Source organism: Schistocerca nitens, chromosome 3 (assembly GCF_023898315.1).
Source record: "Schistocerca nitens isolate TAMUIC-IGC-003100 chromosome 3, iqSchNite1.1, whole genome shotgun sequence".
Taxonomy (NCBI): domain Eukaryota; kingdom Metazoa; phylum Arthropoda; class Insecta; order Orthoptera; family Acrididae; genus Schistocerca; species Schistocerca nitens.
In genome coordinates, this window is record NC_064616.1 from 684,203,397 (window position 1) to 684,228,487 (window position 25,091).

A 25,091-nucleotide genomic window follows, 5' to 3' on the forward strand; every position below is an offset into this window, starting at 1 on the left:
AGAGGCTCAGATGATTCCACAAAAACCTTGGATGTGGATTTTTTGTCCTTCATTATTGGGTGGAGAATTGTAGGATCCCTCCCATCCTTAACCAGTTAGATATGAACGATATTCAGGAAGTGGCTGTAAGGTGGCAGAGTACATTTCTTGTGCACATGAGGGTTTCTTAGGGCAAAGAAATCCCTCCACAGGCCCAGCAAGATGTGCTGTGATACCAGACAGTGTAGCATTGATCATAACAGTCGGGAGGAAGAAAATGTTGATATGGTATTAATTAACTGCAGTGGCATCTATGTAAAGGTCACAGAACTAGTCTGCTATATAAACAATAACAATTTATTTATTTATTTATTTGACCATGAGATCTTGTGGGTACCTAGAATATACAGCAAGATGTTGGGCATCATTAAACACAATAATGTTTCTATCATTATAAAACATCATTAATTACCTGTGGTTATGGTACAAATTATTGGTTCAGTATTAACATTGCTTCAGTGGTTACAGTGCTACTATAGTTTCAATGCATAACACTAGTACATTATTATTGGTATTGATACAGTATGACTTATAAAAGAATTATTTCTGGCTATAGAAGAAATGGTCCATTACATATGCCTTCATGGCAGCTGTGAATCCTCAACACTGTTTACTGACTACAAGTTTTTTGGTAATTTTCTAAATATCTTTGTTGTGTGTATGTACATCTTCATTTTGGATGAAGAGTGTGGGATTTTCAATCTCATACTGTTTTATGAATACTATGTTTTTATGTATGGGGGTGTGCTGGAAAGTAATGCCTCCAAATTTTTTATTCTGTTCTCAATATTGGTTGAGATATTACATGTAATGTATATTAATTAGTTAACTTTCCTGCTTTTCTGACATGAATTGCAACACTCTGCCACTAGTAATCTCCAAATTGTAGCACGTAACATGGTGGTGTGTAACATAATATGTTGCTCCATGAGTGGTGCTCAGAAAACTGAAAACATTAATTCAAACATTTCATCTACACATGGAGTACCCTCTTTTCAGCATGACAATGCCAGACCACATGAGTGCTGTGACATCTGCAACACTCTAACACCTTGGGTTCACTGTCGTCAATCATGCTCCATACAGTCCCAAATTGGCCAAATATGATTTTTGTCTGTTTACAAAACTTAAAGAACACCTTTTAGGACTTAACTTTGATAATGATGAAGTGGTACAAGCAGAGGTGAGTTTGTGACTCTGTCAAGAAAGTCAAACACTCTATAGACATGGTTTCAACAAACTGGTCTCTGACAAACTGCCTATTGCCTTCTGTCTCGGGTTCTTCGGCCAACGTTCATCTAATGATTTTTCTGATGTTTCACCAGCACGAGTAGCTGGCATTGTCAAAGCTTCACCCTCCATTGCCAGTGGTGAACTGGAGCCGAGCTCGTGGCCGCAGACTATATGTATCTGGCGCGCCAACGTCCGAGGGCTTCTCCGCAGTCATTTCCGGTGCAGTTCTCCTCTTGCTACCTGCGATGGTCGTTTGCTGCAGTACAGGAAGCCAGGATCCGTTTACCTTAAGGCTTTCCTCTTTCTTGTTGAAACTGTTCGCCTGTTTTTGTATTTCTACAGCTTCTCTGAACAAGCGCATGTGATAGTGCTTCTCTACAGCCAGAACTTCCATGTCGAAGAATTTTATTACGTGGTTGGTCTCATTCAGTGCGTGGTCTGCCATGGCCGATTTCTCCACCTGCCTCAACCTGCAATGTCGCTTAAGTTCTTTGATTCTGGTGTTAATTGATCGCCAGTCATTCCGACATAAACTTTTTCGCATGTGCATGGTATACGGTATATTCCCGACATTGCAAGTGGGTCTCTTTTCTCATTCGCCGATCTAAGACACTCTTTGATCTTACTTGTCAGTTTGAAAATCGTCTTTACGCCATGTTTGCGCAATATACTGGTCTCTCATTGGGAGAAACATGTTCATCACCAGTGTGACTATGTTGAGAAATAAATATGTAGACATGAAGAATAAAGATGTAGAATGTTAATAAAATTTCTTTTATTTAAAAATCTGTAAGAGTTTTCACATAAAAAATTTGGAGCATTTAATTTGAGCATGTCCTCATATATGCAAGCATGAAAGTGGAAAGATTTGCAGACATTATCCTGGACCCAAATCCCAAGAAACTCTTTTCGCAGCTTTGTTTGACTACTGTGTATTTACAGTTTGTGTGACCCTTTCCTTGGTGTTATGGCGGTTAAGTGCTACAATCCTTGATGCTAGTGCACTATTGCATAAATGTGTCAGTGATTTTACTATGAGTTCACTACAGGTTTTTATCAGTTTGTCAGATACACCATCTACTTCAGAAGACTGTTATATTTTTCACGTTTTAAGATTGCCAAGATTTCTTCTTCATTCATCAGGTGCAGAAATAGTGATGTAGCTGAGCTGTTGATCTTAAATGATGGCGCTGTTGCATTTTTGTTAATTGAGTTAATTTGACTGATTAGTTGCCCACTTATGTTTGTAAAATAGTTGTTGAAGATATATTCTACTTTCCTTGGGTCTGTTATTTTCTCTCCATCTTAACATAGCTTGATATTGGCATTTTTGATAGTGACATCACCTGTCTGTTATTTCACAACTTTCCACATTGTATATACAGGTCATTTGCCTTTGTTTTTGCTTCCTTCACAACATTTTAAAGTATTGTCTTGTATTTTCTGTAGTAAACATGAAATTCATCATGCATCTGCTGTCTTTATAAAATCATATAGTAGTTTTGTCTTTTTTGCTTGAGATCTTAATACCAGCTATTATCCAAGACTTATTTTTATTAATGGGCCTTATTCTGTGTTTTTTTCCCTGAGAATCGAGTTTCATAGTAGTTATTAAATATTTTACATGTACTCCCATGCTCATATGCTGCATTCCATGTTTTCTTATCTAACAGATGTCTGAAGGTACATATGTTTTGTTCACATAGGATTCATTCTTCTTTGACTCATTCTGTTTGCATTGTGGTTTTGGATATTTTTGGACAGCAATGTAGGCCTACTGTCCATTATGGTCACTAAATCTTGTATTTATGGTTCCAGCCTGGAAGTCATTATTTTGCTCAATAGTGGTACATGTAGTTTTTGTAATTCTAGTGGGAGAGTTTATATGCTGAAAATACACTCCTGGAAATGGAAAAAAGAACACATTGACACCGGTGTGTCAGACCCACCATACTTGATCCGGACACTGCGAGAGGGCTGTACAAGCAATGATCACACGCACGGCACAGCGGACACACCAGGACCCACGGTGTTGGCCGTCGAATGGCGCTAGCTGCACAGCATTTGTGCACCGCCGCCGCCAGTGTCAGCCAGTTTGCCGTGGCATACGGAGCTCCATCGCAGTCTTTAACACTGGTAGCATGCCGCGACAGCGTGGACGTGAACCGTATGTGCAGTTGACGGACTTTGAGCGAGGGCGTATAGTGGGCATGCGGGAGGCCGGGTGGACGTACCGCCGAATTGCTCAACACGTGGGGCGTGAGGTCTCCACAGTACATCGATGTTGTCGCCAGTGGTCGGCGGAAGGTGCACGTGCCCGTCGACCTGGGACCGGACCGCAGCGACGCACGGATGCACGCCAAGACTGTAGGATCCTACGCAGTGCCGAAGGGTCCGCACCGCCACTTCCCAGCAAATTAGGGACACTGTTGCTCCTGGGGTATCGGCGAGGACCATTCGCAACCGTCTCCATGAAGCTGGGCTACGGTCCCGCACACCGTTAGGCCGTCTTCCGCTCACGCCCCAACATCGTGCAGCCCGCCTCCAGTGGTGTCGCGACAGGCGTGAATGGAGGGACGAATGGAGACGTGTCGTCTTCAGCGATGAGAGTCGCTTCTGCCTTGGTGCCAATGATGGTCGTATGCGTGTTTGGCACTGTGCAGGTGAGCGCCACAATCAGGACTGCATATGACCGAGGCACACAGGGCCAACACCCGGCATCATGGTGTGGGGAGCGATCTCCTACACTGGCCGTACACCACTGGTGATCGTCGAGGGGACACTGAATAGTGCACGGTACATCCAAACCGTCATCGAACCCATCGTTCTACCATTCCTAGACCGGCAAGGGAACTTGCTGTTCCAACAGGACAATGCACGTCCGCATGTATCCCATGCCACCCAACGTGCTCTAGAAGGTGTAAGTCAACTACCCTGGCCAGCAAGATCTCCAGATCTGTCCCCCATTGAGCATGTTTGGGACTGGATGAAGCGTCGTCTCACGCGGTCTGCACGTCCAGCACGAACGCTGGTCCAACTGAGGCGCCAGGTGGAAATGGCATGGCAAGCCGTTCCACAGGACTACATCCAGCATCTCTACGATCGTCTCCATGGGAGAATAGCAGCCTGCATTGCTGCGAAAGGTGGATATACACTGTACTAGTGCCGACATTGTGCATGCTCTGTTGCCTGTGTCTATGTGCCTGTGGTTCTGTCAGTGTGATCATGTGATGTATCTGACCCCAGGAATGTCTCAATAAAGTTCCCCCTTCCTGGGACAATGAATTCACGGTGTTCTTATTTCAATTTCCAGGAGTGTATAATCATGAGATTTTGCTTTTCATTTGAATTTTCCTGAAAATTTATATTAAAATCTGCACATACTATTAGATTTTTCTTATTAGTGTTCAGTTTACTGAGCACAGTGTCTAGTTTCTCTAGGAATATACCTAAGACCCTATGTGGTCTTCTATAGGGGCAGACTGTAATTGTTTTTGGCAAAGTTGTTTCCATAGCTCAAATCTGAAAGCCTTTTTCCTTTCCTAGCATCTCTAAGGATTTTAAGTAGCAATGTTTCATGCTGCTTCTAACAAAAATGCATGTCCCACCAGGGGCAGAGAATATTCTACAGAACAATGAGGATAGTGTTAATTCTGATAGTTTTGTAACTGTCAGCATATCACTGCTCAAACAATGTTCACTTAAGCATACAAAAGAATCTTCCTTTAGATCATCTGATAAGAGTATTTCAAATTTGCCCCCTTTTTTTTACTGTTCATTCGGGTGAATGAGCATGAATTTTGTACTGTTGTCACATTAAGGTATATGTAATTGACCACTTACTACTAGGCCCACATAGCAGTAGGAACAGAAAGCTGGCTGAAACCAGAAGTCTGTAGCAATGATATAATGATATTCCAAATTCTGACTGGGATTATGTCATAAAGATAGGGTGAACACTGGTGATAGATGCATATTTACGGCCATAAAAATAATGTTAATACCTAGTGATATTAGTACAGATTCCATGTACAAAATAGCTTGGGTGACTACAAGTGTCAATGTAGATCAAACATGGTGACTGCATACTTTTCAGTCCCCCTATGTCAGGAGTAATAGTGGCAGCTATATCATGGGATTATGCCTACTCCACCAGCAACCAACATTGCTACCAAATTATGCAGGCAGCCTACTTCCTAGCAGATGACTGCCAAGGGCTACCAAGCTACCTGCAGTCACCAGATGGCAACCAAAATGTCAGCAGAGGTTTCTAGCCCCATGGACCTTTTTCCTATGCTGGTCCTGTGACAGAAGGCAAGATTGACTGTATCCTTATGCCAAGGCCTATACTTAGGCCAGTGCATAGGCCCTGAGAGGCCAGTTCACTCAAAGTGAGTTTCCTGGGCCAGACACCAAATGCTTATGCCTTTCTTCAATCAGGAACTCACAATGGAGCCACCACAACGTCTGTGAGTGGACTTCTGTGAATTCTGGACTTTGTTTTTACCTGCAATGCACTAGACTTAACTATGTTTCCATCATACTGGAAACTTAATACTGGACTATCCTTCATGGACTTTATCTTGAACTGAGTCTGAGTTCTCAACATTTTAACTTGGGACTGTCCTATTAGGACTTGAAAGATATTGTAGCATAGTGGTCTGTGTAATTACTAGTTAGTAACATTTTCCCACCGTGTTTGCTTCATTCTTGAGGTCTTCTGCCTTTTGATCCTGTTATTGCTAATTCTTTCTTATCACCAACCATGTGCTGCGGTATCTGTTCAGGATTAACCTCAGTTTAGAGCCTTTTGTTTATTTGTTGTTAATACGCACTCTGCTTCAAGAACTCTTGTTCAAACCAGATGAGTTTATTTTCTTCATGACTGTTTGAAGACTGTAAATACTTTATGATTAAAGGCAACCACTCATCAAAAAGCAGAAGCACTGAGTTGTTGATAGGCACACACTAAACAAGGAAAACTTGCTAGCTTTTGGAGTTATCCTTTGATGAGCTAGAATAAACTATGGTATGTGAAAACACACACACACACACACACACACACACACACACACACACAAAGCATAAGAATCTACATGGTGCCAGCTAGACTGACAATGCCAATGCTATTTTGTGGCAGGTGAACTAGTTGTGTTGGGGGTTGTGTTGGGTGAGGTGGATAGAGGGAGAGGGAGGTGAGAGGCAGGGAAAGGGCTTGGGGTGGATGAACAGCAGTTTGAAGGTGGGCGGCCAGTTTACCAACTTGGAAGGCGATGTGGGGATATGAATTGGGAGGGGGTGACAGGATGGAGGAAGGGGAAACTGTTTCAAGACCTGTTCCCAAAAAGGAAGATTGTGTTCTCCTAATTCAGTTAAACTTTGTTCATTGTATACAACTGAGTCTGATACTTTAGTCGTGGAACATTTGAGGGAAAACTTTGAGACAATTTCATGTAAAATTCCTGCTCATTTTGTAGTCTTAGGTGAAGCTTTCAACTGCCAGCTATACATTGGAAGAATCAAGTGATTAGTGCAGATAGTAAGGACAGGAAATCATATGAAATTATTTTAAATGGTTTACCCAAAAATTACCTTGAGCATTTAATAAGAGAGCCAAATAGTGAAGGTAACTTTTCAGATCTGCTGGTGAAAAAGAGACCCAAACTTTTTGACTCAGTTTGCATAGGACAGGGAAGCAGTGATTATAAGGTCATTACAGTATCACTTCATATGGCTGTAAATATACAGAAAGGTTGGAAGGTCTTTGTGCATAGCAAGAGTGACAAGAAACAGATTTCAGATTATCTGAGCAGTCAGCATGAAAATTTCAGCTCTAGCACTAACATTATTGAGTACCAGAGGACAAAGTCGAAGACCACTGTACTGTATGCTTTGGACAGCTGTATGTTGAGCAGTGGCAGCTCATAGCTACAGTCAGTGGGGATGCTGCTTCAGAAAATGTTTAGCCTTTGTTTTGAAACAGTATAAAAGAAAACAACCTAGCATAAAAAGAAAATTTATTCAGAAACTTGATAAAATCCTAAAAGAAAAAAGGCAATTTTTTATTTTATTTTGAGCTAGATTATTACAGTTGAAGCTTGATGCAGTCATTGAAAATGGAAATCCAATTTCTTGTTTTAATTTGCATGAAAGAATTGATTATTTTCTCCCTGGTCTCTGGATGATATCGGGCAAAATAGTTCTTCATTGAAAGCATTATACGCACATTTAGTCTTTCCAAATTCATAGCAATTCTTAGAAAACTTTTTATTCATTTCAATTTCAGTGTTGAAAAACAGCATTCTGCCTCTCTTGTAGTTACAGGGACCAACATGAGAATTTTCAAGAGTTTCAAAACTTCGTTAAGAACTTTGTCTACCTTTCCTGTTTTTTTTAAGATAAATTTCAGCAGCTCAGTTAATTTGCAGTATTCATGAATATCAGACCTGCAGTATACTTCTACTTCAGTTTCAAATTATTTTTTGTCGATCATGGGTTATGCTTTAGTTGTCAGTGCTATCCTTTATGTAGGATGTTCATTCTTAAAACTATTAAAACTAGGAAGACTTTTCCTGTTGAACATTTAGCAACTACTAAGTATTTAGTGGGAGATTATCTGTCCATTATATCAACACATATACTGTCACACTATCCTTAGCTGTTACCATGAGTATCTTTGAAGAATGCTCACAGTACTTTGAGTTTCTTAATACTAAAACAGAAGTTTTGAATGTTGTTATACCTTCATTACCTTTAAACACACCAATTTCTCAAGATTATCTGTGGTGCTAAATTATTCAAAATGAGGAGTAATCTTTTGAAAAAGCTCCAACAAAAACTTTGAATTATCATCATTCAGGTATTTTAAAATTTCTGTTGCTTCTGCATTTGATATTCACTGAATTTCACCAGTGCAGTTCTATAAAGGTTGCAGATTTTCATGAACTCTGTATGTTGAAGTTCCACGTTGTAGAAGATGGACATGGAATGCTGATGTCCCTATGCTTCTTGAGAATGGACACATATTACAGTGATATTGAGAAGAATATTGGAATAACTGTAATGTTAGAGGAAAATATTTTTGTGTTTCATGTAATACTCCTGCATTTCTCATTATTAAATTAAGTTGATAAGCATAATATGGAATAAAATGTGCATAACTAGAAACCGCTTTGGTTTTCACTTGAACTCCTTCTTTCTTGCCTTCCATGGCTTTGCACCACCAAATGTCTGAGCAGTCAGTTTTTGTCCATTTCCTAGAAGGAATATTTCCTATTATTCTAAAGTATGTGCCATTATTCTAAAGTATGTGCCATCTAAAGTATGATTTTCTGGATAAAGCATCCTTAAAAGTGCTCAAATATTTCTTCAGACAATATGTACTGGAGAACGTGAACCATGTAAGTGTGATCCAAAACATATGTTGTGTCATCAGCAATGAGAGCTACAAAGGTAGCATTTCTAATTTCTGTCCTTATGTCCTTTGTAGCAGGCAGTCAATTATGTAATTCTGAATTATCCCAAAAACACCTTTGAAGACTGCACTGGTTTCTAAGTGATTCTTACAATCTGAATGTAATTTAGATGCAAAAATTATTAATCCTCAAAATACCTCTGGATTTACTGAATTGTCTTTTTCATCTTGTCCACATGAGGGACTTGTAAAGTTTCCAATCAACATACTTCTTTAACTTCTCATGCTTTATAAATTTTTCTTTCATTTTTATTATATTTCTAAAACCATCTTGTGTCCCCATTACATCACCTCCAAACATGGAAAGCAAAACAGTACTTTTTTACTTCACAGCCTTAAATCCAACTATTCCATTTGAACCATTTGGAATTAAAGCTGCATACATATTTCTTGTCATTGCCTATGTCTAGCTGAGATGTTAGAATACCAGGTTTTGAATGACCTCTTTTCTTAACTGTAATTTTCTCATAGAAAGATAGCTGTGAAAACTTAAACCATACTTCTTGGGGGTGCTAGACCATACATAAAGTTTTCTGTAAAATAAAAAATCCGAAAAACTTAATTGAAAAGAATAGACGTAAGCATGATGACAATCCATTTTCGCACTTTACATCATTCAAGCAAATGATACATGGCTAAGCACAACACATGGAGTAAAAACAAAACCAAAACTACTTTCCACCAGCATGCTGTGGTCAGCTCTATAGAAGTGACGGTGCTCCCATCCCATTGCAGCCTCATGTGCAGCTCCCTATGTGCACATGTTCACAACAACCAAACACCACACCACCACAAATGCAAAGTGCACAGTTCCATACAAAGATTTTTTTTCCATAAACTGAGAGATGACTACTGACATTAAGTATAAAGATTATATATTGCACAAGAACAAAGAAGGAGTTAAAGTAAAAAGAAAACGGTGCTGCAGCTCCACATTGCCTATATTTGAGCCACCACTGGTGCTGAGCAAAGAGGGACAAGAAAGACCCATCTCCCCCTGTGGTTCAGTAAAATTCTATCTACTGACTTGACAGAAAATCCTACGAAGTTTTAGTGTTATTTTAAATCAGTAAATAGGTTGAAGCCGTCTGTGCAGACACTGTATGACCATAATGGCATTGACACAGAGGATGATACAGAAAAGACAGAAATACTAAATGTGTTTTTCGAAAACTGTTTCACAGAGGAAGATCACACTGTAGTGCCTCCTTTAAATAATTGCATGAGTGAAAAAATGGCTGATATCAAAATATGTGACCATGGGATAGAAAATCAACTGAATTGGCGTGACACTGGACTTGATGGGACACCATTATGATTCTACATAGAGTTTGTGAAAAAATTTTTCCCACTTGTAGCAGCAGTTAGCATAGGTCTCTGGGGGAGCAAAGTGTCCCTGATGATTGGAAAACTGTGCCAGTCATTTCCATTTTCAAGGAGGGTTGTTGAACAGACAATCAAAACTAAACCTATATCTCTGACATTAGTCAGCTGTACAATTTTGGAACATGTTTTGGCTCTGAGCACTATGCGACTTAACTTCTGAGGTCATTAGTCGCCTAGAACTTAGAACTAATTAAACCTAACTAACCTAAGGACATCACACACATCCATGCCCGAGGCAGGATTCGAACCTGCGACCGGAGCGGTCACGCGGTTCCAGACTGAAGCGCCTTTAACCGCACGGCCACACCGGCCGGCGGAACATGTTTTATGCTAGCATATTGTAACATTACTGGAGAGAGAAAACATGGGTTCTGAAAACAATGACTGTGTAAAAGCCAAAAGTTCCAGTGCACTCTATTACTCCATGAGCCCCAGAAGGTGATAGACACTGGCGTCCACGTAGATGCTGCATTCCTTGAGTTATGTAAGGCATTTGATATAGTTGTGCACTGCTGCCTACTGAAAAATGATACAGTGAAATTAGAAATTAATGGTAATTATTCTTTTTTCTTTTGCTTTAAGAATGAAGTGGCAAAATTTGTTCGTATTAGTATAGCAACAATAAAATTATAGTTAACAAATTGAAAGTTAAGTAATTTATATATATTTCTGCGAATGGTGAGAAACTGGCATAAACTAAATCTAATTAATTCATCTTAAATTGGCACACTGTCATCTAGATAGCTATGCATTCCCAGTGTTTCAGTAGATCCTAAATTAGCTGTTTCACACTAGATTAAGGAAAAAAGTACGCATTACAGTGATCTCATTTATACATATAGGACTAGGTTGTTGTTGTTGTTGTTGTTGTTGTTGTTGTGGTCTTCAGTCCTGAGACTGGTTTGATGCAGCTCTCCATGCTACTCTATCCTGTGCAAGCTTCTTCATCTCCCAGTACCTACTGCAACCTACATCCTTCTGAATCTGCTTGGTGTATTCATCTCTTGGTCTCCTTCTACGATTTTTACCCTCCGCACTGCCCTCCAATACTAAATTGGTGATCCCTCGATGTCCCAGAACATGTCCTACCAACCGATCCCTTCTTCTAGTCAAGTTGTGCCACAAATTTCTCTTCTCCCCAATTCTATTCAACACCTCCTCATTAGTTATGTGATCTACCCATCTATTCTTCAGCATTCTTCTGTAGCACCACATTTCGAAAGCTTCTATTCTCTTCTTGTCTAAACTATTTATTGTCCATGTTTCACTTCCATACATGGCTACACTCCATACAAATACTGTCACAAACGACTTACTGACACTTAAATCTATACTCGATGTTAACAAATTTCTCTTCTTCAGAAACGCTTTCCTTGCCATTGCCAGTCTACATTTTATATCCTCTCTACTTCGACCATCATCAGTTATTTTGCTCCCCAAATAGCAAAACTCCTTTACTACTTTAAGTGTCTCATTTCCTAATCTAATACCCTCAGCATCACCCTACTTAATTTGACTACATTCCATTATCCTCGTTTTGCTTTTGTTGATGTTCATCTTATATCCTCCTTTCAAGACACTATCCATTCCATTCAACTGCTCTTCCAAGTCCTTTGCTGTCTCTGCCAGAATTACAATGTCATCGGTGAACCTCAAAGTTTTTATTTCTTCTCCATGGATTTTAATACCTACTCCGAATTTTTTCTTTTGTTTCCTTCACTGCTTGCTCAATATACAGATTGAATAACATCGGGGAGAGGCTACAACCCTGTCTCATTCCCTTCCCAACCACTGCTTCCCTTTCATGCCCCTCGACTCTTATAACTGCCATTTGGTTTTTGTACAAATTGTAAATAGCCTTTCGCTCCCTGTATTTTACCCCTGCTACCTTCAGAATTTGAAAGAGAGTATTCCAGTCAACATTGTCAAAAGCTTTCTCTAAGTCTACAAATGCTAGAAACATAGGCTTGCCTTTCCTTAATCTAGCTTCTAAGACAAGTCGTAGGGTCAGTATTGCCTCACGTGTTCCAAAATATCTGCGAAATCCAAACTGATCTTCCCCGAGGTCGGTTTCTACCAGTTTTTCCATTCGTCTGTAAAGAATTCGCATTAGTATTTTGCAGCTGTGACTTATTAAACTGATAGTTCGGTAATTTTCACATCTGTCAACACCTGCTTTCTTTGGGATTGGAATTATTATATTCTTCTTGAAGTCTGAGGGTATTTCACCTGTCTCATACCTCTTGCTCACCAGATGGTAGAGTTTTGTCAGGACTGGCTCTCCCAAGGCCGTCAGTAGTTCTAATGGAATGTTGTCTACTCCCGGGGCCTTGTTTCGACTCAGGACTAGGTTAAGCATTGCAAAATGATCAATATGATGAAAAGGGAAGAGGTTTCCTACTATAGATATCATAATTGCCATAATATTCTCCTGTAGTTACTCATACTCACAAGAATCAATCATGAGACAAAATAAAAATTACATAGAATTGATCTCTTCAGCAATGAGAAACATACAGAAACAAAAGTCCTCACCTAGACCAAGGTTAATGTGAATATGAAATTAGTAGAGTATTTCTTGGTCCCTGTTTGTAAGCATTATGCACATTCAGTGTCCAAAAAGATAATTATAATATACAAGAGACACAGTAACTCTCATTAGTGAGGGACGATTTGGAAGAAGTAAGTAAGGCTACCTTAGACTTCTGCCATACCATATGTGCTGTTTTCAGTATACTAACCTCTCAAATGAATACGCCAGTGAAAAGGCCCAGGGTACATGAAGTTAACACTAAAAAACCACTGTGTTACAGTTAACAAGTAATGGCAATATCCCCAGATCATAGTCTGTGATGACAACTTGTTTTACTTCAGAGTAAAGTTAACTGGTGCCTATTCCTCTCTATTTAGGGGTTTGATAGCTTCCGTAGAAATCAGTTTGTAACTAATGTAATGTATTTGCACAAATTAGTATCTCACAGAGGAGTTTCATCTTTCATGTACACCACTTTAATTATTTTGTGTATCTTTTTCTCTGTAATTTCACATAAAAATAGGGAAAAAGAGAAAATAATTTATATCTATTCTTCCTGATAGGAAATCATCCACCGTGACTGGATGTTTAAGTTGGTTGGTGATGAAATATTCAACATTGGAAATGCTAGATGTGTGCTTAAAGTTATGCCAGCTGGAGCATTTTCCTTTTCTTATGAGCTCTGTGTAAATGACAAAAGCTACCAAAAGTTCACAGAAATACAACGAAAAACGAAAAAGACATGGCTGGTAGAGCTTGAAAGTGGATCATTCAGAGTTATTTTAGGTAAGTTTATAAATATATTACTCTAAAAATTAAACAACTGAATCAATTCAAAGAAGTTTGAATTGTGATATCGTATCATTAATATCAGTGACTGCACAGGTTTTCTGGGTATAAAGTGGTTGAATTTATCAGTATTATAAAACTATGGTCTTGAGACTAAGTGGAAAGCTGTACTCTTTTGGTCATCCATGTTTGAGAATATAAGCTTGTAAATGTTGGAACAGTTTTGCCAATTTAAAAATGAAAACTTTTTAATATTCTCTTTGTTGTATAGGCTGACTTTTAATTCATTAAAAGCATCCTGAAAACTGAGATTTGGCAGAGAAAAATGAGAAAACCTTTGGAACACTGAGTGTTTTCACCAAATCAGTGAACTCATATTTGAAGTAAGGATATAATTTAGCACTGCCAAAAAAATTTTCATGTAAAACAGGATCGATAGACCATGGAAGCTGACTTAAAGAGACTTATTTTGGAGCAGAATGGTATAATGAGAACTCCTATTTACATTGTTATCACATTATAAGAAGTGTTGATGGAACTGGAAAACATATTAGAATATGTTCCATTGTAGTCTAAACCTTTTTCAGTGTGCAGTTACTTCAAATGATTTTTAGTCCTATAACGAGAAAATCTATTTGAATCACCAAGAGGCATTTTACATTGTTCTGATCCATGAATGCAATTGCAGTCAGTAATGGAGACAAGGAAAATTAAAATGTTCCATCATCAGAGGTGATTTTGATCACTGTCATTATGTACAGTGCATGAAAGATCATGTTCAAAAATAAACCAATTCAGAAAATTCTTTTAATCAGAAATAACATCTACATTGTCCTGTGTATTTCATGCAAATTGAGTCTGGTTAGGGTCAGTGCTGCCATACATGATTTAAGTTCACAATACTGTCAAACAAAATAGTGCAGGATACACAAATCGCTTATTGTATAGGTTTGCCACTTCATATGAATAGGATAGATATTTATCATCTAACAACATAAGTGAAGACCAAATTACTCCATGTAGCTTATAGTGAAGCATTACACATGTTACAAACTTGGGAGGAAGATCACTGTTGATAAGATGCAAGAAACTGACCCACAGTATTTGAGGAAGATGGAACAGCTATTAAGTTATCAGTTTCTTAATTCTGGTGTTCAAGTCAAGATCTGATAATCTTGATTTAGGTGCTCTGTGATGACTTAAATCATTACAGGTTACACATACAAAGGACACTGAAAGAATTCTAAGAGTATCTTGTTTTACATTATTGCAAAAACAATGGTGTTTTTTGCTACAGTGAGATCTTTTCATGTAATTTCAGTCATCACCTTTCTTCTCTTAATACAAAAATATTTTGTTGATGCCCACCTCAAGAGAGAGAAATGATCATCAAAAGAAAATAAGATAAATCTGAGCTTGCATGGAAATATTTAAGTGCTTGTTTTTCCCATGCAGTGTGAGAGAGTCATATGTAAGAGAAATAGCCCGAAGGTGATTCAGTGAACCCTCTGCCAAGCACTTAAGTATGGACAAATTGTTATTGTTACTTAAGTATGGCTTGAGCAGTAGTCAGGTAGATGTAGATATCAGGATTTTTCTCAGTAGGTTCATGACTAATTCTTCCCTTTTCTTCTTGAACTGATTTGTACATCATATTTAATGCCAATTATGTTGAAAAGATAGTGGAGACAAATATATTTCTTTTTAATATGAAGCATATTTTGTGTAAAACTTGGTGATGAGCAGAGTACTTATTGCATTATAGGGCATGTGAAACGATTTGAAAAAGAAACTCAATCAAGAAAATTTGATTGTGTCTCGTGACAGGTCAAAGAAAACAGAAAGGCACTACGACAAAAAATTTCAAATAGTGATCAGTTTAATAAGTTTGTAATTAATTCTTTAGAAGTGCCCAGCAAAATCTTTCTACCTAAAACTTGCTAAAGCAAACTGACAACAAATTTAAATAGATCAGTGAAGGCATAAAAATCTTTAGCACTCTGAAAGGGCTGTTACAAATAGAACTAAAATATAAGAGAGACATTTCCTTTATTGATTATATTATAAAAAAGAAAATCTAAACACTATGATCAGGTCCAAAGGACTGCACAATGCCAAGCAGCTGTCATACTATCCTCTGCCATACGGCATTGTTCTGATGTGGTATGGAGGTGTACGGAGTCAGCACACATGTTCCCCCAGCTGTTGTCAGATTTTCAGACCTTGGAGATACTATTTCACATTCTGTTAACGCCTCAGTTAACATCACAAGACTGAGTGAACTATATTCCAGTGCTCCTACTAAATAAAAATTCATGGCAGTACCACACATTCAACCCAAGTCCTCCACATGACAGTCAGACATGTTGCCAACACAGCTATGAGGTGTTTATTGTGCATGTTAAGCATTATAAATTGTATTTAAGGAAGCTATGAAGGCAGCAAAGCAAATGTCAAATGATAGTTTGATTTTAAGACATAAACTGATTCAGTATTAAATCTGAATTTGGTGAAAAATCTGGTAACAGCAAAATTTCTAAGATTAAGATTGAAAATGATGCTATTATAAATCCTGAAGAAGTACCACAGTGCTTCAATGAGTTTTTCAAACATGTTATATCAGAGTTTAGTGTTGCATATTACCTGAAAAACTAAATCACTTTGGGACTGATGAAAAGTTCGAGTATATTTTTGATGTATTGACTAATATAACCCCCCCCCCCCCCCTCCCCCAAGAACCATGGACCTTGCCGCTGGTTGGGAGGCTTGCGTGCCTCAGCGATACAGATAGCCGTACCATAGGTGCAACCACAATGGAGGGGTATCTGTTGAGAGGCCAGACAAACGTCTGGTTCCTGAAGAGGGGCAGCAGCCTTTTCAGTAGTTGCAGGGGCAACAGTCTGGATGATTGACTGATCTGGCCTTGTAACACTAACCAAAACGGCCTTGCTGTGCTGGTACTGCGAATGGCTGAAAGCAAGGGGAAACTACGGCCGTAATTTTTCCCAAGGGCATGCAGATTTACTGTATGACTAAATGATGATGGTGTCCTCTTGGGTAAAATATTCCGGAGGTAAAATAGTCCCCCATTCGGATCTTCGGGCGGGGACTACTCAAGAGGATGTCGTTATCAGGAGAAAGAAAACTGGCATACTACGGATCGGAGCGTGGAATGTCAGATCCCTTAATCAGGCAGGTAGGTTAGAAAATTTAAAAAGGGAAATGGATAGGTTAAAGTTAGATATAGTGGGAATAAGTGATGTTCGGTGGCAGGAGAAACAAGGCTTTAGGTCAGGTGAATACAGGGTTATAAATACAAAATCAAATAGGGGTATTGCAGGAGTCGGTTTAATAATGAATAAAAAAATAGGAGTGCGGGTAAGCTACTACAAACAGCATAGTGAACACATTATTGGGGCCAAGATAGACACGAAGCCCACACCTACTACAGTAGTACAAGTTTATATGCCAACTAGCTCTGCAGATGACGAAGAAATTGAAGAAATGTATGATGAAATAAAAGAAATTATTCAGATAGTGAAGGGAGACAAAAATTTAATAGTCATGGGTGACTGGAATTCGGAAGTAGGAAAAGGGAGAGAAGGAAATGTAGGAGGTGAATATGGTTTGGGGCTAAGAAATGAAAGAGGAAGCCGCCTGATCGAATTTTGCACAGAGCACAACTTAATCATAGCTAACACTTCGTTCAAGAAACATAAAAGAAGGTTGTATACATGGAAGAAACCTGGAGATGCTGACAGGTTTCAGATAGATTACATAATGGTAAGACAGAGATTTGGGAACCAGGTTTTAAATTGTAAGACATTTACAGGGGCAGATGTGGACTCTGATCACAATCTATTGGTTATGAACTGTAGATTAAAACTGAAGAAACTGCAAAAAGGTGGGAATTAAGGAGATGGGACCTGGATAAACTGAAAGAACCAGAGGTTGTACAGAGTTTCAGGGAGAGCATAAGGGAACAATTGACAGGAATGGGGGAAAGAAATACAGTAGAAGAAGAATGGGTAGCTTTGAGAGATGAAGTAGTGAAGGCAGCAGTGAACCTAGTAGGTAAAAAGACGAGTGCTAGTAGAAATCCTTGGGTAACAGAAGAAATATTGAATTTAATTGAGGAAATGAGAAAATATAAAAATGCAGTAAATGAAGCACGCAAAAAGGAATACAAATGTCTCAAAAATGAGATCGACAGGAACTGCAAAATGGCTAAGCAGGGATGGCTAGAGGACAAATGTAAGGATTTAGAGGCTTATCTCACTAGAGGTAAGATAGATACTGCCTACAGGAAAATTAAAGAGACCTTTGGAGAAAAGAGAACCACTTGTATGAATATCAAGAGCTCGGATGGAAACCCAGTTCTAAGCAAAGAAGGGAAAGCAGAAAGGTGGGGGGAGTATATAAGGGCAGTGTACTTGAGGACAATATTATGGAAATGGAAGAGGATGTAGATGAAGATGAAATGGGAGATACGATACTGCGTGAAGAGTTTGACAGAGCACTGAAAGACCTGAGTCGAAACAAGGCCCCGGGAGTAGACAACATTCCATTAGAACTACTGACAACCTTGGGAGAGCCAGTCCTGACAAAACTCTACCATCTGGTGAGCAAGATGTATGAGACAGGCAAAATACCCTCAGACTTCAAGAAGAGTATAATAATTCCAATCCCAAAGAAGGCAGGTGCTGACAGATGTGAAAATTACCGAATAATCAGTTTAATAAGTCATGGATGCAAAATACTAATGCGTATTCTCTACAGATGAATGGAAAAACTGGTAGAAGCTGACCTCGGGGAAGATCAGTTTGGATTCCATAGAAATATTGGAACACGTGAGGCAATACTGACCCTACGACTTATCTTAGAAGCTAGATTAAGGAAAGGCAAACCTACGTTTCTAGCATTTGTAGACTTAGAGACAGCTTTTGACAATGTTGACTGGAATACTCTCTTTCAAATTCTGAAGGTGGCAGGGGTAAAATACAGGGAGCGAAAGGCTATTTACAATTTGTACAGAAACCAGATGACAGTTATAAGAGTCGAGGGACATGAAAGGGAAGCAGTGGTTGGGAAGGGAGTGAGACAGGGTTGTAGCCTATCCCCGATGTTATTCAATCTGTATATTGAGCAAGCAGTGAAGGAAACAAAAGAAAAATTCGGAGTAGGTATTAAAATCCATGGAGAAGAAATAAAAACTTTGAGGTTCACCGATGATATTGTAAGTCTGTCACAGACAGCAAAGGACTTGGAAGAGCAGTTGAACGGAATGGACATTGTCATGAAAGGAGGGTATAAGATGAACATCAACAAAAGCAAAATGACGATAATGGAATGTAGTCGAATTAAGTCGTGTGATACTGAGGGAATTAGATTAGGAAATGAGACACTTAAAGTAGTAAAGGAGTTTTGCTATTTGGGGAGCAAAATAACTGATGATGGTCGAAGTAGAGATGATATAAAATGTAGACTGGCAATGGCAAGGAAAGCGTTTCTGAAGAAGAGAAATTTGTTAACATCGAGTGTAGATTTAAATGTCAGGAAGTCGTTTCTGAAAGTATTTGTAGGGAGTGTAGCCATGTATGGAAGTGAAACATGGACGATAACTAGTTTGGATAAGAAGAGAATAGAAGCTTTCGAAATGTGGTGCTACAGAAGAATGCTGAAGATTAGATGGGTAGATCATACAACTAATGAGGAGGTATTGAATAGGATTGGGGAGAAGAGAAATTTGTGGCACAACTTGACTAGAAGAAGGAATCGGTTGGTAGGACATGTTCTGAGGCATCATGGGATCACCAATTTAGTATTGGAGGGCAGTGTGGAGGGTAAAAATCATAGAGGGAGACCGAGAGATGAATACACTAAACAGATTCAGATGGATGTAGGTTGCAGTAGGTACTGGGAGATGAAGCTTGCACAGGATAGAGTAGCATGGAGAGCTGCATCAAACCAGTCTCAGGACTGAAGACCACAACAACAACGACTATTATATATGTATTGCTAATAAAGGCAATCAGACATCTCCAAAAAGGCAACACGTAATAACATTAATAATGGAAATATATGTAACTTTAAAGAGCTGTAGGTCCTCCTGTGAAGCTGAGCTGTATACAGTGAGAGTCATGTTGTTGATAAAACAGATAGTCTTTCTTGGTGATACACTCAGATAACTCACTGACACATAGAAACATTTAGTAACATTGTGCTACAGCAATGTAGTTTCCTCACTGCAGTCTTCCGTACTAAGATTAATAAGTCTGTAGATCCATTGAGCCTCTGGGGTGAAGCTCTGAGAGTGGCTGCTCAAAAATTCAAGCCAGACAATCAGAGTTACACCAGTGAGGTCATGTGTATTTAGTGTCCTCTGGTGGCATGTATTCACACACATCCCTATTGGAACAGTGGGTGATGTAAGATCAAGCTTGCCCAGTGATGCAGTGTTGGGAGGTTCAAAAGTGGCATCTCCCATGTAGCTGTGAGCAACACACACTGTGCTGGGTGTGTTTGATGAAGACGACTTTGATACCGTTATCACAAAATTCAGAAATATTTCAACAAAGATCATATTAATATTTTACTATCATTAAAAAAGAAAACTTCTGAATTTGATAATGGAATATCCACAAAAGTACTTAAATCAGCACATAAAGTAAGTCAACCACCAGCTACAGTAATAAAGAAGCTTTTTGAACAAAGCTGTTTCCTAGATTTATCAAAATATGCAGAATTGAAACCACTCTTCAATAAAGGGCCAAAGGAAGGTAAAGGATATTATCACCATATCTCTCTTCTTTCTCCCTTGTCAAAAGTTATTCAGAAACTAGCTGCTACCCAGATACAAAATTTTATTGGAAAACAAGATTATTTTGAATAACCAATTTGGTTTCTAGCAAGAAAAAAATCTGTGGACTTTTGTAGTACCCAATTTAGGTTAGAAAAGCCATTTATTTATTAACTCTTGTTGAGAATGCTGAAACACGAAATAAATGACACTTTGTTCACAAGAGTTACTGATCCTGTGAATTGTCCAAGACTACAAATAAATTATGATGGCGGAAACCACTCATATGTGAGGTGAAAATTAATCACTTACGCAAATAATGGTGTCACAGTCCACTGAAGCAGAAGAGTGGTAGGCTGTTGGCACTATACTCAGAGCCCAACCAGGCCCATTTGTAATGCAAACAGTCCAACAAATAACTAATGTAGCACAGATTCGTTGTGAGTATGCACACCATGGGGGTGAGCACATTCACTTGCACACAGAAGTGAGACTGGGCTGGCAGCCACTTGACCTTAAACTGGCTTCCTGATAGGCTCACATGACATGCTATCCAGAGACACTGAGTTGTTCCCTTCTCACAGTAACAATGGTAGATGTAGGTATGGCATATTGATAATGTGGCATCATCCATTGACACATATGGTGGGATTACAAGATAGACACTAAAAATAACTATGTTGACAGTATAAGTATCTCACTAGGCAAGATTAATACAGTGACAAAAACCTGCTTTGGCCTCACAAAGAGCTTTGATTTAGTAAACTACATCTTACTAGCCCACAAAACAAATGAATATACTATTAGGGACAGTTTACTACAGTGACTTACATCAGACCTATGTAACATAAAAGTAATTATCTTCTCGAATACACTAAATTATCCTTTAAAATAGCAAATAAGTGATGCAAGATGTCCCTCGAGACTCTATTCTTGGTCATATTTTCCTCCATTTCTATCTTAATTATATGCCAGCCCCCATCATTTTTACATCAGTTATGTTTTGTAAAGCTTCTCCTTCAGTTGTCATAGATTAATTTTTATGGCAGTTGCACTATCAGACTTGAGAACAGCAGCTTTACATAGAGAACACACTTTGTTATGAAATAAAGCTGACCATGTGCCCAGTATAAATGTGTGTCTCCTGTACTTTTCAGATATTAAGATGTTCAGTAGAAAAATGGAAAATGACACTTTGAAATAATAACAGTACAACTCAAATTACTTTGTTTTATTGTCCCTCTCACACGTACCACACTTCACTAACAATACCTAAATTAATCCAATCTTGTGTTAACAGCTAAAAGCTCATTTCACATTCATACTGAAGTAACCATTGCTACATTGCATTTCCACATTATTTAAATAGGTAATCACTGATCATGGAAGTCTTTACATTTATTTTCTACTCTCAATATATTCCTCCATGAAAGTGACTGATTCATAATGATGACACTGCTTCAACCATGAATCTCATAACTAATTCCATGCAGCTGTCAGCAAAATAATTGAATTACTCTTAGTAACTTTCTCCTATAAAACAGCATAACACTTTCAAGTCTTAATTATACTTTCTACCAAGTTCTTCATACTGTCTATCTGCGATGCAGCTGCACGTCGTTGCTATGTCCAGAATCCCAACAACTCCACTGCACATACCAAGGTGGTGCATGACCTCTACCACTGCGGCATTGTTGCATTATACCAGACAGCAAAGCAATGCTCCCTCCAGAGAAAAGGGCATGCTTAGCTTAAAAAGTTCCAGAATCCAGCAATAAGTAATGAGTACAATATTGCTGCATCATAACATCAAAGATAACAGTAATTCTTACAGTTTGCATACTATAGATGAATTTAATTGAAACTGTGAAGCAGAATAAAATCTCTGACTACATATGTAACACTCTTGATAACTTAAAAACATGGTTCCAGGTGGACATGTCAAAAACATATGGTACAGTGTACAAACTAACAGTCAGAATGCTAGGAAACTGAAATAAGCTATCAAGTAAAGACATAACAGACGTAGAAACTGTCATATTTTTAGAAGTAAATCCAGATCATTTAAACTGAAATATGTATACTGAGTAATTTTCAAGTATGTTATGTATAGTTTTATGGGGGAGGCTCTATTAATACACCATGTGTACTGAATCTCTAGAAACAACATATCAGACATACGTTAGCTGAATATTATTTAAAAAACTAAAACTTTTAACAGTCCCTTCCTTATACATCTATTTGATTGTTCATATAGCACAAGAGATAAAGACAATGTTGTCAAGGGCACGCATATGATAGTTTGTAAGGAGGGGGGGGGGGGGGGGGGGGGCTAACCTGGGGTTTGTAATATGGAAAGTTTTTAATATTTGAGAAGGTGAATGGTGACATAAGTAACCATAAAAAATTTCCAGTTCTGATTCTGTTAAAAACCAGCATAACACTGACTTTCAAATCTTTTTTGTGAAAGAAAAGAACCTGACTCTGACTACACTATATTTTTACGTTACTCTGGGTTTGGAAGGGGTGGGGATAGGGGAGGGTAGTGTGCCCCCCACCCCCCTTGCCCCTGGACTTGGGCATCCTTGAACTTTATGCTTCCTGTTCATTGATTAAAATTATATGTTAAGACTCTTGCAATGTAAGGGAATATAAATTTTCGAGAGCCTGAAACACAAGAACACTCTGAACATGAGGTTAGGTCTATTGAAAGATTTACATGATAATACAATACATAAATGTTACTACTCAGTGAAAGAGATCATAAAGAACAACTGATCATTTAAGCTGGGTGTCACTAATCATTAACTTTGTTATGTAAATATAGCTGCAAATTTAAAGGAAAAAAATAACTTTAGACTACTGTTCCATGTCATTAGCTATAATTTTATTGAAATTAATTATGTTACTAATTTCAAATGAGTCTGCTGTCCTAAACAAATGATTAATACACTATGCAGAATGGATAACTTATTTAAAAATCATTTGGCATAATGAAAGACTAGTTTAAATGGTTTTAATGCAGAACTAATTAAATGCAGGGAAAATGTATATAACAGCATATCATAGCTTTATAAGTTTTATTGGAAGCAGAAAATTGTACCAAAATTTGGAGAATTGTCAGAAACCATCATTATTCAAGAAATTCAAGAAACCCCATTGTAATAACTATAAAAGTATAAGTGTATTTGGCACTTCATAGCTGATTTATTAACAGTAACTTAAAAACAGTAGCACAGGATGTGCTTACAGTACTACAAATGGCTTTTAGAAAAGCATTTTTCACTGGTAATTCAATATTCATTTTACACAAGCCTATTGAGAAACAAAGAGAATTTTGGAGAAAGCAATTAGAAAATATCAAAATGAATGTAGGGGTTCAACTGTTGGCAGATGTCTCCTAATCTGTATTAATCTTCATTGGCTAGCATCTGCTGATCAAATTACAATCATCTCCAATAATAAACTAGATAAAGTTCAATGAGTATAGAAGCTTCATGAAACAGTACCAAAGACAGAACTCCAGAACCCCATAGGAGAAGTATTTCCAACAGTATTCAGAACAGGGGTTCAAGAATTACCCTTCAGCCATCACATTTGGAAAATCTCCCCTATAGACAAATATGAATATTTAAATGTGTGTCTCAATAATACAAAGAGCCATGTCTTAGATACATCCACAATGGAGTGGTGTCTTTGGTGAGACTGGACTAACATATGATTAGAGAAGTGGGGTGTCATCCTCTGCAATAGTTATTGTCTCAAAGATTGACTGATCTGGCCTTTTAATATTAGTCTATTAGTTCTTAGTATGTTGGTGTTGTGGCGTAACAAGACAGCTACGCCACACTGAAGTAGCCGAAATGCACGCGTTTATCTCACGTAGGCTAGAGAGAGGTCTGAAACAGGATACGTAATGAATGCTATAAAGAAAAGTACGTAGCTGCTATAATACTTAACTTTAATCCATCATTGTGGTACATGGCTCTTGACGATACAAGTGAGACTCTTGAGATACAAGCTTTGTTAGGCTAATGGCACCTTGCTAGGTCATAGCCATGGACTTAGCTGAAGGCTATTCTAACTATCTGCTCTGCAAAGGAGCGAGGCTTCGTCAGTGTGCATTGCTAGCGACGTCGTCCGTACAACTGGGGGCGAGTGCTAGTCAGTCTCTCGAGACCTGCCATGTGGTGGCGCTCGGTCTGCGATCCTGACAGTGGCGACACGCGAGTCCGACATGTACTAATGGACCGCGGCCGATTTAAAGCTACCACCTAGCAAGTGTGGTGTCTGGCGGTGACACCACATTCCTCCCCCGCAAATCGGCGAATGGTCGTGTTATAAGGCTTCCGCCCACCGTGGGGAGGACCCCATGTTGACGTATGCGATGAGGTGGGGAGCCTAACAACAGGCGAGGCTGTGCCACCCGCACCCGGCCATTCGGTCCGAGGGGAGCTAGGAAACGCCTGAAAACCTAGTCCAGGGTGCACGCCAACATGCGGTGTATGCGCCCGTAGAGATTCAGGACGGGCCGAAGGGTCAGCCTCCATGTGGTCAGGGCACCCGACGGGTGAAGACGACATCTGGTCCGGAGCGGGCAAGAGTTCCATGGCGGAGGACATCTGGTCACGGGAAGTGATCGGCGGCGCGTGACCCAGGGAGGCGCCAGGCGGTTGCAGCCACGCGTCCACTGCGGGCGGCGCCGGCGGGAGAACAGGCGGCGGCGCGTCGCCATGAGGCAAAATGGAAGGCAGCGTCGGTAACACCTGGGGATGAGGCGAGCCAGTAGATGGGTCCCCAGGGCGCTGACCGGACGGCACCATCGCTGAAAGCAGACG

At 39.1% G+C, this 25,091-nt stretch overlaps 1 protein-coding gene across 1 annotated transcript in view; it reads left to right on the forward strand.

Moving 5' to 3' along the window:
- LOC126249716 (fas apoptotic inhibitory molecule 1) overlaps positions 1–25,091 on the forward strand; it is a 78,536-nt gene that overhangs the window by 33,956 nt on the left and 19,489 nt on the right. The window contains exon 3 of the mRNA XM_049951397.1: positions 13,229–13,451. Coding sequence (XP_049807354.1) covers positions 13,229–13,451 — 223 coding nt within the window. The remainder of the gene's footprint in view (positions 1–13,228; positions 13,452–25,091) is intronic.